This window comes from Pipistrellus kuhlii, unplaced genomic scaffold, assembly GCF_014108245.1.
Source record: "Pipistrellus kuhlii isolate mPipKuh1 unplaced genomic scaffold, mPipKuh1.p scaffold_m20_p_1, whole genome shotgun sequence".
Classification (NCBI taxonomy): Eukaryota; Metazoa; Chordata; class Mammalia; order Chiroptera; family Vespertilionidae; genus Pipistrellus; species Pipistrellus kuhlii.
In genome coordinates this window covers 22,013,867-22,031,190 of record NW_023425404.1, presented here as the reverse complement: position 1 = coordinate 22,031,190, position 17,324 = coordinate 22,013,867, and the positions used below count along the sequence as shown (strand labels likewise).

Genomic DNA, 17,324 nt, shown 5'->3' with positions numbered 1-17,324 from the left:
AGAAGACTGTATCGTTTCCTTTTAGGTAGTACAGCATTGGCAGAGCACACCTCAAGCTGTCTCAGTCTACCTACTAAAGCAATCTGGTAAACCAGTAAAAATGGAGAATGAGACCAGATAGATTCAATTTAAACTTTTTGGTACTTTGATAACCACTGATTACCAGCTTTTTAACACTTTTAACTGTTTAAAAATGACTGCCAAGAAAACTTTCAAAAGTATTCTTTTATAGTAACCATGGACCTATTAAAGAAAGGCTTTTTATGTAATGATTATTAGTTTTATGTATTACAAATGACTGGCAAAATTTATTTCAATTTCTCTGGATTTCTGCCTCTGTTTTTTAGTAATGATTATTGGATTTTAATAAAATACCAATCCTTTTGTATTATTTCCCCTTTCATCTTCTAAATACATTTGTTTTTGTATAGGTGGTGGTGGCAGGCACCATAATAATCCAGAATATTGGAGGTAAGCAGTTGAAAGTGCATGGCTTATGCATAGATGTGATGGAAATGATTTCCTCTTTTGGTTTCTTGCCTTACCACAGGACTAGCTGGGAACCTGAACCCCTGTAGTCACAGGGAGCCTTAGAAACCTTGCGTGTTGTCCTCATTACTCTCTTTTTGTGGGTTTTTAAGCAGCCTGCCTGCACAATAACTTCTAAATCAGTTCCAGGTAAACCCTTAATTTCAGTCTTGCTATTAGGCCTGCAACACACCTCTAAAACATTCACTTTCTGTAGTTGTGATAGTGGTGATGTACTATTTAGATACAGCAACCGGTGGTCTGTGAGGTCCGAAAGGCTGGTGACTGCTGGTTTAGAAAACTCTCCAGGTGATTCTGAAATCCTTCCCCTCCGCTTTTGTCCTAATCACCCCCATTAGCGGGGACTGCTTTGGTGGGAGTGGTGTTTTATGAGCTGTGAACATTCAGGCGTAGACAAACAGTGTCCTCTTACAGCAGAGAAAAATGACCAAATGGTTTAAAAAATAGACCTGAGAAAAACATTGTCATATTTATCTGTTATCTTGTTCCATTAAAAAAATCCCAATATCAAGAATGAAAAATTAGTGTTAATTAGAGATAGCTACACATTTAAATACAAAATATGGGAATTATATTTATATGTGTTGTAAAGAAGTTACATAGTGCTGAACATGTTTTCAGCATTGACTGGAGTTCTAAGTAAATGCTATTAGTTTAAAAGTAGCAATTTTCAACCTGTGCGCTGCATTTAAATTCTTGAATTTAAAAAATTCAAGAATTTTTAAAGCATGCAATACCTGGCTATTTAGTCAGGGTACTGACCTCTTTTCCCTTAGAATGTCAAATTAAAACAAACAAAAAACAAAACAAAACAACAACGGTGAACACAATCTGGTGTGAATGAATCAAAATTATACCTAATTTTTTGTCAGATCAGCAAAAAAATATTTTTTTTGATGTGCCTCAGAATTTTAATAATTACAATAGTTTACATGTGCCATGAGAAAATTGTTGGTTTAAAGGAATATACACAGAGAAGGTTGACATGCACTTTACGTCTTACAGAGGATGTATGGTCAGAGGAAATTTTAATCTTATTTCTTATATGTAACAGTTCAAAATAACTGAAAGATGACAGTTTTAATAAAATTCAACTCTGATACTTGAGATCTGAGCTATTTCACTTTAAGTATTATTCACCTGAAGTCTATCTTTAATGGGTTTCTTGATCAGGGAAAATATTAACATTCCCTTGGCTACATTTAGTGAGAGCTAAGCAAATTACCCAGGCTATCTTACCCTCCACCAAACACTTTATCATTCCATGTTACTGATGTGGTAACTAAGAAAAGAGATGAACCAAAGAAATTAAGTACTTACTAGAGGACCGGTGGGGTCCCTCAGCCTGGCCCGCACCCTCTCGCAATCCAGGACCCCTCGGGGGATGTAGTAGTGCGCAAGGTGGCAGGCTGCCAGGGAGGAGCTGGACCCTGGTCCTTGCACCTAGCTGCTCCCACTCATCCCAGCCCTGCTGCTCCTGCTGCAGCCGCTGCATTAGCGCTGAGGTGGAGACAGGAGAGGCTCGCACTCCCTCAGCTGCACTTGCCGGCCGTGAGCCTGGGATCTGGCGTCCATCAGTCAGGAGAATAGCGCTCCCACTGTGGGAGTGCACTGACCACAAGCTCCTGCGTTGAGCATCTGCCCCCTGGTGGTCAGTGCACATCATAGCGACCTTCGGCCGGTTGTTTGGCCGTTTGGTCACTTAGGCTTTTATATATAGAGAGAGGCATAACCCATAGACCCAGTAGTGTGGTGAAGACCTGGCAGCGGTTAGAGGAGTGGGGAGGGATAGGGGTTGAGCATAGAGGGTAAAAGGGTAAAGGGAGGGGGGGGGGAACATCTGTGATATTGTCAACAATAAAAACATATTTTTTTAAAAAACAGTGAGTGGCATAAAGAGCTTGCTCATGATCCACATAGCTAAGTTGTAAAGCTAAAGATTTGAATTGAGCTTAAGAGCCAAATATTTCATCTCAGCTCTGTATGATCAGGAGCCTTGCTTCTACTTATCCTTTGTAACTAATTTTAAGTCATTCCTTGAGGCAGATTATTTTTTCACTCCAAACCTTAGTTTCCCCACCCATTCAAAAGGAGGCTTGGTCCATTGAGTTCCAAGATTCTCTTGGAGGGAATCTAGCCTTATGAAGACTAGGCATTTGGGTATGTTGGAAGAATTGCCTTTTCCAATGTAATTTTGTATTTGTGGCTTATTTTTGTGACTGATTGGATCAGATAGTGACTCTCTATTGCCCCATAAATAAAATACTTCACCATGGCTTAAAAAAATAATAATAACATTCCAACAATAAATTGTAGTTACCATTGCTCTGGAAATCCTAAACATTCATGTTTTTATTCTTTCAATGTTCATGGAAACGCATATTATTGAATGAGAGGAACACTTTCTTGGATGGCATACAAAATAATTTCTGTCTGACAAACAATACTTTACTCTTCAGACCAGAATTCAGTAAATCAAGTCTCTCTTTTTTTTTTAGGAATCTATATAATGTCATTGATTTTAAGAAATCTTTGGAATATTTTATTTTAGCAAATATGTATTGCTTAACTATACACTTGATCTCTAATATGAATATACTAGAGGCTTGGTGCACGAAATTCGTGCATGGAGTGGAGGTTCCCTCAGCCCAGCCTGCACCCACTCCAATTGGGGACTCTTTGGGGGATGTCCACTGGCTTCTAACTGCTCACCTGCCTGCCTGCCTGCCTGCCTGATCACCCCTAACTGCCCTCCCCTGCTGGCATGGTTGCCCCCAACTGCCTCTGCCTGCCTGCCTGATCACCCCTAACTGACCTACCCTGCCGACTCCTTTGCCCCCAACTGCCCTCCCCTGCTGGCCTGACCTCGCCCCCAATGGCCCTCCCCTGCCGGCCTGATCTCACCCTCAACTGCCTTCCCCTGACGGACTGATCTTGCCCCCAACTTCCCTCCCTGCCGGCCTGATCTTGCCCTGAACTGCCTTCCCCAGCCTGCCTGGTTGCCCCCAACTGCCCTCCCCTGCCAGCCTGATCTTTTGCCCAAATGCCCTCCTCTGCTAACCTGATTGCCTCTAACCCCCTGCCACCCTGATCTCACCCCAACTGCCCTCCCCTGCTGGCCTGATCACCCCTAACTGCCTCTGCCTTGGCTCCCACCACCATGGCTTTGTCCAGAAGGAAGTCAGACATTTGGAAGATGGCAGGCCAACCTGGTCTAATTAGCATATTACCCTTTTATTAGTATAGATAGATTATATAGAATAGGATTGCTTAAATGGGGGAGGGAGCCTTTTTCAGCAGGAGGAGATTCTCTTTGCAGACAAAAACACATAATTCCTATATCTGGACTGATAGCCAGCCATATGCACTATACTGCCAAATTGGTCATTAAAAACTTGAACCACTTTCTTACACCTTGCACCAAACACCTGTTGCCTTTAAAACCCATTCTCAGCCCCCAACTTAGGTTCTGCCTTCACAGTTCACCCAGATTAGGTTCTGATTGGTTGATTTCTATGCTGGTCAGCATCAAAAGTTCCAGCTCCTAGGCAGCCATTGGCTCCTCGCACTTCATCCAGATTTAGTTCTGATTGGTTGGTTTCTATGCCAGTTTGCATCTCCTGGCCTATCTCTGGGCCTGATCAGAGAGGCGGGGCTGATCAGCAGCCCTGAGGAGGCCTGGAGAGAAACAGAGGCACTGCTGCTGGCAAAGCCCAGAGAGAAAGGCAAAGGCTAATCAACAGCTGCCATGGAGGCTGCAGCTCAGAACCTGCCTCTCTCTGAGCCTGATCCTTAGCCCCCTGGGCAGACACTGCTGGGTCACCACACCCGCAGCAGTGGCAGTCAGGACTGATTTCTGGTCGGTCAAGCCTTCAGTGGTTTCGGACCCTGGGTTTTTATATATTAGGATATTTTGTTATTTTCAGTCCATTTTACTCTCAATGTAGCTAGTAAGTGCCATCAATTTATTTTATTTTATTTTATTAGATTAGATTGAACTATTTTTTTGAAATCATTTTATGTAAAATTTTCATTCTAGGAATTTGGATACAGTTTTGTACCCTGGCACAATGCCTGCCTGCTGTTGTATTGTCTATATCTTTCACCCTAATCCCTTGTTCTCTAATCTTGTATGTTACTGTTATTGAACATGATTATATGTTAGCACTTGTTATTAAAGTTATCTCTGTATATGCTTTTCTCCCCACTGTATTGTAAGCTCCTCCAGGGCAAGGATTATGTCTCATTTCTCTTTGTACTCCCAGAACCTGGCACAATACCTGAGACTTGATGAACATTTGTTGAACTGATTGGAGCTGGATATGAATTGTATGGACTATTTCCAAGTTCTTTTAAGTGCTATAGGTATATTTATCAAGAAGAGGAAAGGGGCCTGGCTGGTGTTGCTCAGTGGTTGAGTATCAGCCTATGAACCAGGAGGTCATTGATCCATTCCCACTCAGGGCACATACTTGGGTTGCGGGCTTGATCCTCAGTATGAGATGTGCAGGAGGCAGCCGATCAATGATTCTCTTTCAAATCATTGATGTTTCTCTTTCTTTCCCTTCCTTTTTGAAATCAGTAAAAAATATGTATTTAAAAAAGAAAAGGGGATTGCTAGACTGATTGCTATTGCTAGTTTTAAATATATGAAAAGCTGAACAACAACAAAAAAAAAAGATGCTAAACTAATTCAATATTGTCCCAGAAAGCAGAGCTGGTTCTGATGGGTCCACAGCTAGTTTGGGTGCATTTGGAATACCTTTGTAACTAAGCTGTGTAATAATGGGAACGACCCACACTCTTTGAAAATGCTCCTTATCCCTGAAAACATTCAAACAGAGCTGGTTGATTAAATCTCAGAATGTCCTAGGAAGAATTCCTGCATTGGTGGCAGATAAATAATCAGTTCTCCTGTCTCTGAGTTTGTTGATTTGCTTGCTTGCTTTGCTTTAGGACCTTTAAAAAAAATGACTTAGAAGCAGTCACAGCAATTTTTAAAGTCCCTCAAATTCAGGAAAGCAGGTGAGGCTTATTTAGTTCTAAAAGAATGTCTCCATGATTTTCTTTACATTGGTTAAAAGTTTATTTATTGACAGTTCACTAAGTAATAATTGAAACACATTATAGAGGTTTCTGTCTTAGCCAGGTATACACAAATCATTCCCTAATTTCAATTGAATTGGAAGCTTCTTGTGAGCAGAACACTGGACTGGAAGTTACATAGCTTGAATTCTTTCTACTCCAGTCTCTGTCATTGGGTAGCCATGTGTCTTAGGGAAGTCCCTCCCTCACTCTCTTCACCTCAGTTTTCTCTTTGCTAAATTGCTGGGGATAGGATGGGAGGCAGGGAGCTTAAGATCCCTTCTTATCTCAAAATTCAAATTCCAATTTGGTACCTTGAGAGACATTAATTCTTTCAGAACATTAAAATATTTTTATTTCAGGAAAGTTCAGTGGGAGGGTTATTCTTGGTTCAAAGATGATTTGGTGTCCTAGCCAGTTTGGCTCAGTGGATAGAACGTCAGCCTGGGGACTGAAGCACCTGAGTTCGATTTTGGTCAAGGTCACATGCCTGGGTTGTGGGCTTAATCCTCAATTCGGGGTGTGCAGGAGACAGCCGATCAGTGATTCTGTCTCAGCATGGATGTTTCTATCTCTCTCTCTCCCTCTCCCTTTCTCTCTGAAATCAATAATATATATTTAGAAAAAAAAGTAATTTGGTGTTTTGTTAGGAATCTTTAGCAAATCAGCAACTATTGGTCTAAAAGCTTTCTTAGATGTTATTTCTTGTCAGAAAATAGGAATCTCGGTTCTTGGAACTTTAGTGGAGCCATTGTGCCTCTGAGGTTAATGACTAGGAGCCTTAAGAGGTAGTTCCTTGATGATATACTCTGGGTTTGTGTAAGTCTAAGCAGCTAGACCATGTATGGGTGAGAAAAAACACTTATTTAGGAGGATCTTTAATATGTTGTGCATATGACTTATTTAATGTTATTTCTACTACTACCCTGTTTCCCTGAAAATAAGACAGTGTCTTATATTAAGTTTTGCTCCCAAAGATGCGCTAGGTCTTATTTTCAGGGGATGTCTTATTTTTCCATGAAGAAGAATACGGTATACATTTATTGTTAAATGAAAATAAAGGAAATTTTTTACCTGTATATGGTATGGTAGTATGGTAGTTGTCAACACAAACCAGACAAACTGTGAATCCTACAGTATCAAGAATTTACTCATTTATTCAATGACAATCATATCATCATCTTCTGGGAACATCATCTTAACAATCCAATTCCTGAATTTCCTGGTGAATTTCTTGTGACTCCATTTCTTTCAGAATCAGTGGACCAAATCTCTCATGTTTAGCCTGGGGGGGGGGACTTATTTTCGGGGGGATGCCTTATATTTCACTCAGAAGGAAACCTGTAAGTAGGTCTTATTTTCGGAGGATGTCTTATTTTTGGGGAAACACGGTAAGTGGATTTTTTTTTTTATTAATTAGAAATTCATTGGATATTTATAAAGTGTTTAGCATCAGATTGAATTTTGATACTTCTTCCATGCCTATCTGCACATAATATAATTCAGATAGCATTTTTCGAAAGATAGGATGTTCTGTTACAGTCTGTTAGCATAAATGGTCTGAGTTTTTGCAGTGATTGTTTAGAACTGAAAAATAATATAATAGTTTCTACCTAGGTCAAGCATTCCACTAGTCACTTTAATTATTAATAAATAATACTTACCACAACTCTTCAAGGTAAATGATAAGACCCTCTTTTTATAGAGGCAGAGATCAGTGCTCAGGGGGTATAAGTAACCTGCTTACCTTTACCCCTTAATCAAGCAGGACTCAAACCCCACTCTGTCTGTCTACTTCTAAAGCCTTAATTCTTTCTGCTATGATATAGTAAATGTTAGAAAAGCTGTGAAAAGATTAAATGCTGAGGATTTTAAAATCTCCTTGGGGACAGGAACTATGTGTTTTCATAACCTGACCTACTTTCTGGTAAGAGAACTCAATAAATAGTATTTGTTGAGTGAATGAGACAGTTAAAAAAGTCCTACTTAAAAGCCTAAGATTTTGTCTCAAAGAGACAATTTTATATATTATATAAATGATATAAAGAGACTGAAAGCCCATTGAATGATTTGTAATTTAGAATTATTTAAACATTAAAAGGTCAAAGGTATTGAGGAGAGTTAGATCTTATGTAAAATAGAAAATAAGGTATTTTGTAATCTGTTTTCAGATTAGGTAATTATGTATTAGATTAATGCTGCCTGACTCTTTTTTTCTTTGCAACATTTAAACATGTCTCGATTTTCTTCGGTTTCTATGCCCCTGATGAATCTTTGAGGAAAATGGAACAGAGAGACCCTTACCAGCAAAACAAAGACCCAGTTTATTCCCTATGTTTCCATATTCCTTAACTCTAGGTAACTTGCTCATTGACTTGCATCCTTAGTATCTAGTACATAGTTGGCATTTAGTGAGACTCATTATAGGAAGAAAGGAAGGCATTAGACATGGAGGACAAGAAGGGAAAGTCATTGACTTGGTGTGATATTCCTTTAGGAGAAAAAGAAAGTTAATCAACTGGGAAGAGAAGACCACAGAATATGTAAGTGAACATATAGTTTCTTTAGGAAAGAATCTACTGTCAGAACATCTGAAAATCTTGTTTTCCCCAAGACCAATCCGGCACCAAGTATGTTACTGGGCACTAATGTGTCCTAACAAATTTTGAGGAAATAAGTCTGTTTTTGAATCTCTAAACTTTATGATAGAAAAAAATGTGACTCACTAAACAGTGCTTTTATTCTAAGGTTATTTGGAACCCTTGCCTTTGGAAAATGGAGAGCCATATAGTAAAATACTACCGAAAAGCATTTCCTGATCTCTTCCCAACAGTAATGCATTAGGGGCCTGACATAGGCTAGAGCCAGACATAGTCCCCAGCTGCCCGTTTCCTCAGGAGCCTGAGTGGTGTTTGCCCAGAGTCGTTGCTGCTGCGACACAAAGTCAGGAAAGCATCTGCAAGTTTTGGTATTTAATGCTGTCACGGGCAAGAGCTTGAATTTAGTATACTACTAGTAAAAGGATTAAAAACTGTAATAGCAAGTAAGAATAGGTACTTTCCACATAGTTCCTCTGTGTTGCATAGTGAAGTTCTTTTCTGAAGAACCAAGGTAAGTAGTTACATGGTTTCAATTCATTTGAACTCCTGAGATAGACCACCCAGTAGGCTAAAATATCCCTGCAAATCAAACGGTACACCCCAAATCATCGTCAGTCAAACTAGAGAAAGTTTATTAACTACGAACTCTTACAAGTACGTGATAAAAGATTAATTGATGTTATTACTGGTTTCATATCTTGCCCAACTCAATACATGGAAAGGTGAGTGGCTCCTAGGAGCATGTTAAATTCTTATTTTGCTCTTAAAAATATGAAGGACCACTATGGATAGCATATTCTTTTCTTAGTTCCCTAAAGCCCCAAACCTTTAAAGGTTGAATTACTGCTGCATATTGTGAAAGGAAAACCCTAAGCATGTGTAGTCTTACTGAGACCTCCTGAAATAGGTAGAATGTCCCAGTTTCTCTAGTCTGGCACGACTCCCACTAACCTTATTCTAACAGCCTCAGTTAACACCTCAGTTTAAGAATCTAAGTTTTTAGAGAAACTCAGCAGCCCTTTTGTTCCTCAGGCAGCCTAGTTACTAAATCTCATTCATAAACAGAAAGGTATAAATAAGTTTTCAGTTGGGAACTATAGATCTTTTAAATTCTCAGTATTTTTCAAATTTATGATTTAATATTAGATAATTCTGAAACTATTTGGTCTTTCCCCCCCCCCCCCTTTTTTTTCTTTTGGTTAGGATAGTGAAGTTTTTTAGATGTACTAGTTTGTATTGTCTCCTGGGAAATAAGGATTGGGTGCGCTGTTATAATGCCATCTGCTGGTAACATCATCTGTAGTCAAACTGCAGCTTTATTGAGCCTCAATGTTGTTAAGAAATTCTAGGAAGCACTTAGAGGAGAGAGAGGAAATTTGGAAGGAGTCTTTTTCACAAGTACTTCCTGTAGCAATATTTACTGGTAACATGTCACTTTAAAAAGGTTTAGATAATAATGCATTTCTTAGTACTAATTTTTATTTACAGGGGTGTTAGAATAGTGAATATTCTGGTCACTTTTTATTCAAATTTAAGATCTTGATAATGGTAAAACAAAGTTACATTTTTTTTAGGGTTATGGGGGGAAAAGTTCTTCCATATATTGTGATTTTCATTTGTACACAATTTAGGGAAATGACATTGTTGATCGGGTGTTTTGTTTTGTTTTTGTTTGTTTTTTTAAATCCTTGCCTTGGCCCATATGGCTCAGTTGGTTGAGCATCAGGAGGCTCGTGCACTGAAGGGTCGCCAATCTGTCTCCCAGTCAGGGCACATACCAGGTTCCATCCCCATCAGGGTGCATGTGCAGAAGGCAATTGATTGATATTTCTCTCTTACATAGATGTTTCTCTCTCCTCCTCTCCCTTCTCTCTAAAATCAATTAAAATATATTTAAAAAAAAAAACAATTGAGGAAAGATACTATTAGCATTTTTTAAAAGTCCTTTTTTAAAAAAGGGAAAGGTTGTGTTTGTGTACTGTTTTGAGTCGGGATAGATTTTCAGTGGTGTTTGAACATTTAATACAAATGCCAGGTTAATAAGAGAGACATCCTATATTATAAAGAGCTGATAAGCAAATGGTCGGCATGGCCTCATGCCCTGGCGCTTGGACCGGGGACCTGAGGCTGTGCATTCCCCCACCTACCCCCCACTCCCACCCCGACCCGACCCCAACCCCACTGCCAAGGCCTGGGGAACTGAGGCCAGGCCAGGGGACCTGAGGCTGCACCCCCTGCCCTGCAGGGCTTGATGGGGGGTGGGGCCAGCCAGGTCTGGGTCTCAGGCGGTTTAGAGGATGGCATATGGGTGGGCGGGGACTTGACTCGGGGTCCTACAGTGAATCCCAGACTCTGACAGGAGGGAGATTTTCATATACATTTTACTAATTTTCTTCCGTTTCTGACACTTCTATTATAGAGAAAGGGCAAATAGCAATATTAAAATATTTCCTCTAATTAACTACCTTTTAATGTGCATGAATTTCATGCCACTAGTGTTGAATATAATAGACTAGTTGCAATCTGTGACTAAAAACATGTTTGAAGTAAAACTGAACCTCTTTTAGACATAAGCAAAGTTATTATTTTCTCCCATAGTACATCTGTTTAGGGCTGGCTGACTAATCCTTTAAGAAGTTGCTGAACTTCCTCCAAGTGCTGAAAACCTAATTCTGTTTTAAAAATAGCTGTGTGTAATTTTATCTTCGTATGTGTATTTCAAGTGTTTAACAAAAAGGTAATTATTTTTGTAAACTAATGATTTCTTAGACCCAGCTCCAATTGAGGCCGTGTGTGTGTGTGTGTGTGTGTGTGTGTGTGTGTATTTAAAGGAGTCCTGGGAAAAATAGTCCAAAAGAGTACAAAGTTTGTGGGAGGAAGGGTTGGTTTTCATTTTAAGTTTTTTATTTGAAAAGTGTTAATAGTGTTAATATCTCAGCCATGTGAAAATAGGAAACTTCCTTTTCTGAACTACAACACTAGTTGTTGACACAGTAGAATCATAGTGGCAGAGTCCTAACCATAGTGTCCTATTAGGTAGAGTCCTACCATGAAACTCCTCAGTTTGTCAGAAGAATCATGTACTAATTAAGTACTTCACTAAACCAGCTCACAAAAATGAAATGAATTATGCTGAAAATACATTTCAATGAGAAATGAACATTATAAGTGCTCTTACTAGTAAAGCTTCTAACTAATGTTCTATGTTGTTTAAATTCTTTAATTTCTTTGAACCCAAATGTTAAACACAACATTCAGACACAATTTATTGTTTAAATGCTGATGGTAAAAAAAGAACAACCCTGGGGGGTGGTTCTCTTGATAGCCTTGCTTTTTCTTTGTGTGTGGAATTTCTTCACCTTGTGCCACACTTTCCCATAGCAGAGTAGTTAAATGCAAGTTTCTCAAGCCAGCCTGGCTGCTTCCGCCATTGCTAGCTTGGGCAAGTTACTCCTTTGTGCCTCCATTTCTTTTTTTTTTCTTTTTTCTTTTTTTTCTTTTTATTTATTTATTTATTTATTTTTTTTACATATTTTAATGATTTTTTTTGCCCCCCTCCCTCCCTCCCCCTAGCCCCTCCCTCCCCATAGTTTTATGTCCATTGGTTGTACTTATATTGTGCCTCCATTTCTTCATCTGTGAAATAAATCACATCTGCCTTACAGGTCTGTTGTGAAGGTGAAGCGAGCAAATAACTTACAGATCTCTTAGAGTAGGCACCCCAAACCAAAAATGTTTGCTCTTCTCATACTTCTCCCCTTCCCCTTCCCTCTGTTTCTGCCCTCGCTCCCCTCAACCCCCATGCTGCCAACTCATGTGTTTCTCTTTATGATTAGACAACCAATATTAATACCTTTCCTCTTGCTATTGCCTAATCAAATTTTACCCTGTTTTAGTCATTTCTTAATGTGAGTTGCTTTTCCCACATGGTTTTTAAAGAATACTTTCAACTTCTGTGTTTTGATTAGGCTCACAGGTTTTTTGAATTTTCTTCCCAGGACAGTTTCCATGAAATGAATTCTGTTAGTTATGTTTAAAATGAATGAGAAAAGAATACCTATTTAGTCAGTGTGGTGAAACAAAATGATTTATAATGGTTGAATACCTGTCATCAAGGTATGTCTTCTAGCACTAATTCTGGCTTTGGTAGTGTGTAGGCCAGAACCACTTAACTATAACCATGGCATTTATGGATGGCCCTGTTACAGCTATTAATTTAGATTACAATATTGGTATGTCTTGTATTAGGAGTGAATGCTATGTATCAATGTCAGCAAATATCATTTACAAATTCTTGCTTATGACCTGTCTCTAACATGTCTTTAAACACTTCCTTATGCCATTAATAGAAGACATGGGACAAAAGGTGTGACAGGCAGCTTTTTGATCTAGTGAACCATTTGGTTAAAAATCAATGAATATGTGAACTTTCTTATTGATATCATATCTTTACTAGTAAAACTTTTCTAGTTTATTTTACTGAGCTGATTGTGTGAATCTTTTTCATGTGAATCTAATAAAGATGTATTTCCTAACTTAATGTATAGTCTTGTTTTCTTTCTGTATTATATATAATATGTTAAGGTGATAGTCCTTGCATGAAACTTTACTTGCAGTTAAGAAAAAAATAAGTTAGTGGAAAGTATAGTGTCTTTCTTTGTTTTACTTGCTTAGTCATGAGTTCTGTGGTTCTGTAGCTCATAATACAAGCATCAGCAATCTCTAAAAAGCGTATTTTTCTGTCTTATCATATATTTATATCTTGTATGCTGAAATCTTTTTTGAGAGAGAAATGTTTATATTTCTTGAAATATACATGATTCTTCAGACTGGAATCTAATGAAATAGGACACCCATTTGAAAACCAGAGGATAAAAGTGATCAAATGATTAGCCAGAGGCTAATAGAAATTCTGGGAAGAATGACAGATTGTATATTAGAAAGAAATATGATCTCATATTCATTGAAGCTTTTTACAGCTAAAGATCTAAAATAAATAATAGAAAATTACTGAAAGAGATGAATGTCTGAAACTTTAGAAATCCGTGGAGTGTTGGATTAATCCAAGCAAGAAAGACTGATGGGCAGATAATAAATTACATTGTGTAGGAAGTCTGCATTCCTTGTTTTCAAAGTATTTTTGTCTTTTTTTTTTTTTCCTGGCAAGATATATTTAAGTAGCTCTAGGCCAATTTCAGAAAATTCCTTTTATGATTTTTATTATCACACCATATGTGTGTGATTCTTTGAAATAGATAAAGTATTATAAACAGAGACTTCAAATCCTTGAGTGGAAGAAATTAAATCTTCCTTCTGTACCAAATTAATAGCAAGTGTTTCCTTATGAGAGTGTAAGCAATATAGAATACCTTTTCTCATACAAGCCCACAAGTAAAGGAGAGTTTGAAGAAATGTACTGTACCGCTGCCTGGAAAAAGCTGTACTTCAACAGCTATCCTTCTGTTGGGAAAACAAATAGTCATAAACTGGAAAATGTGTATATGTTCATTTTCATGACAAGGAAGTGGTTTACTTACTTAACTGTTCCAAATTTTACTTTGCTACAGGTACATTTTTTTTTACTTAAAAAATTGAATGTATGTTTGTGTGTGTAATTATTGCCTATTTCATATAAATTTATACACAAAGTGATATAGAGTCTTTTCTCTCTCTCCAGGGTTAAGTGATCACACAGCATTATAATAATTGTTTAAGAGTTCAGCTACTTTTAAGTATGTTGATTGAGAAATATGCATACTAATTCTTAGACTATTTGAAACTTTTAATCAATTTTCCCCCAGATTTTTGCCATTAAGGCTTGGCATTCATTTGTGTTCTTAGTTTTTGTAGGATTAGGGAGAAAGTGAAGTGTTTCCTGGAAAAAAAAAAAAAAATATATATATATATATATACACACACACACACACACACACACACACACACACACACATATATATATATAAAACTTAATGTACACTCTTTATTCTTCGTGGATATATTCTTGTTGGCTCTTCTTTTTCTTTTTTTCCTCATTAATCCTCACCTATAGATATTTTTTCCTGTATTAAAAATAAATTTTTATGAGCAAGTGGAAGAGAGGGAGGGAAGAAGAGAAAGAGAGAAAAACATCAATGTGAGGGAGACACATGGATTGGTTGCCTCCTGCATACCCAGCCAGGGCTGTGAACCTGCAATCCAGGTACGTGCCCTTGACTTGGAATAGAACCACTGAGCCACACTGGTCAGGGCTTTCCCAATATATACTTCACCTATGGGGGAAAGAGATGATTATATTACTCTGTGAAACTGAAATTCTGACTCCAGATCACCTGGGTTTCTGTGTACTTAAGCATTTAACTTAATGATTTGCCTTGAACTTGAAATGTAAGCAAAGGATACTTAATGAACTTACAATTATTCTTCTCTACAGAGTTATTTTTTAAAAATATATTTTTATTGATTTCAGAAAGGAAGGTAGGGAGAGAGAGAAACATCAGTGATAAAAGAGAATCATTGATTGGCTGCCTCTTACACGCCCCTACTGGGGATTGAGCCTGCAACCCGGGCCTGTGCCTTGACTGGAATTGAACCCAGGACCCTCAGTCCGCAGGCCAACGCTCTATCCACTGAGCCAAACCATCTAGGGCTCTACAGAGTTATTTATCTGCATCCCCGGTATATAGATTTCTCTCTCTCTCTCTCTCTCTCTCTCTCTCTCTCTCTCTCTCTCTCTCTCTCTCTCTCTCTCTCTCTCTCTCTTTGTGTGTGTGTGTGTGTGTGTGTGTATACTAGTATCTTTGAGGACAGTGCACTATCTATTTAGCCCTAATAGATACCTGTGTTTCTGGATAAATTGTTCTTTAAGTGGTTAAAGATGATAGAATTCTAACAGGAATTCTTTTTATTTTTTTTATTTTTGCAGCTATGTCATCTTATCTTTTAATTATTAAGATAGAACTTCCTACAACTATTTCAGAATTTTTGTCTGGAGACCATAGTGGGTAAGAAAAAGAACTTTACATGTGTTCACTTATTTATTAATTCAACAAATATTTATTAAGCTAGTGGGTTGTAAAACAAATGTAGTCCCTGCCCACAAGACACTTACATATTAGGCAGCGGCAGAGTAGTCAGAGAGAAGAAATGCTCAGCAGATGTTTATCGATGATCCATTATGTAGGAAGCACTGTGCCTTGAGCTCTTTGGAAGGGCTTAACCCTTAGAGTCTGTGAGAGTGTGATAGGGCCGGATAGGTGTGAGCTAGATCTGGAGAAGGTAAAGGTGGAAGATTGGGATGGGGGAGTAGAGAAAGACTAAAAGTACTGATAGTAAAGGTCAGCAAAGGATGGAGTAGATGAAACTACTATCACTTTTCAGCCAACTATCGTAATAAAGATAAATCATATTGATAAAGTTATAGCCACACTTATTGTGAGATTCCTTGTATAAAGCATGATTTAAAAATTATTTTCAGCTTGTTTTTTTTTTTAACAGTGTTATAAACAGTACTAAACCACATCATACCCTGTTTCTCCTTATTTTAAAAGCACTGTGTTCTAAAGACTGTTGACTCATCTCTCTTTTTTTAAAAAAAAAATATATATATTTTATTGATTTTCGTACAGAGTGGAAGGGAGAGAGATAGAGAGTTCGAAACATCAATGAGAGAGAGTCATCGATCAGCTGCCTCTTGCACACCCCCTACTGGGGATATGCCCGCAACCAAGATACATGCCCTTGACTGGAATCAAACCCGGGGCCCTTCAGTTCCCAAGCCGACGCTCTATCCATTGAGCCAAACCGGTCCCGGCTGACTCATCTCTTTTTATGGGGGGAAAAACAAATTAATTATACTTTTCCTTTCACTGCATAGAACAAGAAATTTTGAGAAAAATAAACTTAAAAAGACAAAATACATTGTTTTGTCATCAAGTTATTTTACATATTTATAAACAATAACAAAAACAACCTATCAGACTTTTAGGTTTAAGTATTTGGTTGTTTTGCTCTAATATTTGGACTTGGTCTGGATTGAAGAACAAGTTTTCAAAATGTATTTAGCTTTTACAATGTGGCTTATACCAGTATGAAAGAATTCTACTTAGATAACTGTAAATACATATTTATAAAGAAAGTATATATACTTTATTTTTTCATCAAATTTATTGGGGTGACATTGGTTAATAAAAAGTATGGTATACTTTATTTAGATCTAACTAAGAACTGTTAAGAAAATGTGGTTGAGAAAAGTTCTTAATGATGTTTCATTATCAGAAATATTGTGCCTTAATATACAATAGTACTTTATTAGTTCACAAGGTTTCCTCATTCATTATCACATTTGATGCTCACCAGTACCTTTCTTATCTACAGCTTTATATAGTTAATTTTAATTTTTATGCTCTTAGTTTGATAAGTAATTCCTATAAGAAATAGCTATGTGAAAATCACTTTTGTATTTGTAGTAAAAATATTGCAGACAACTTTTTATTACTCAAAAAGTTCTATGTGATAAATTTTTTTTATAAAGTAGGGCTAAGAACTCTACGCAGTATGAGGTAAAATGAATATCAAACAAAGAGTAAGGAGGTGTGTGTCCTATCCATTTCATATTCAGAAACCTCAGGAAATTAATTTTACTTTTTTTCACCATAAAAGCCTTAGGTTTCTTCATCTGCTGTAATACTGGCAGTACTATATTGTCTTCTTAAAAAATTTGTTGGGATCATCAATATTGACTGTATTAAAGATGATTTTTTCTCATTTTCTCTGCTTGCCCGGAAGGTCAGAGTCAAATTTGAATGTTTTGCATTAACTCTGTTAATCCTGATAGTTGTCATACGTGTGTGTGAGTGTGGTTTGTTTTTTTTCCTTGGTCCTGAATTGAGTCACTTCTATTCACATTTTAAAAAATGTTTTCTATTGATTTCAGAGAAAGAGAGCTAGAAATATCAATGATGAGAGAGAATTATTGACCGGCTGCCTCCTGCATGCCCCCTTCTGGGGACTGAGCCTGCAACCCTGGCATGTGCCCTGCCTAGAAATTGAACTGGGGCCTCCTGGTTCATAGGTTGAAGCTCAACCACTGAG

The 17,324-nt window shown here is 37.7% G+C and overlaps 1 protein-coding gene across 4 annotated transcripts in view; it reads left to right on the top strand.

The window, feature by feature from the left end:
- SLC38A6 (solute carrier family 38 member 6) overlaps nucleotides 1–17,324 on the top strand; it is a 61,734-nt gene that overhangs the window by 21,704 nt on the left and 22,706 nt on the right. For 3 of the 4 annotated variants that reach the window (XM_045579989.1, XM_036434799.2, XM_036434809.2), the window contains exons 5-6: nucleotides 432–471; nucleotides 15,157–15,235. In XM_045579989.1, the coding sequence (XP_045435945.1) occupies nucleotides 432–471; nucleotides 15,157–15,235 (119 nt within the window). The remainder of the gene's footprint in view (nucleotides 1–431; nucleotides 472–15,156; nucleotides 15,236–17,324) is intronic. The other variant, XM_045579987.1, reaches the window with a different exon arrangement.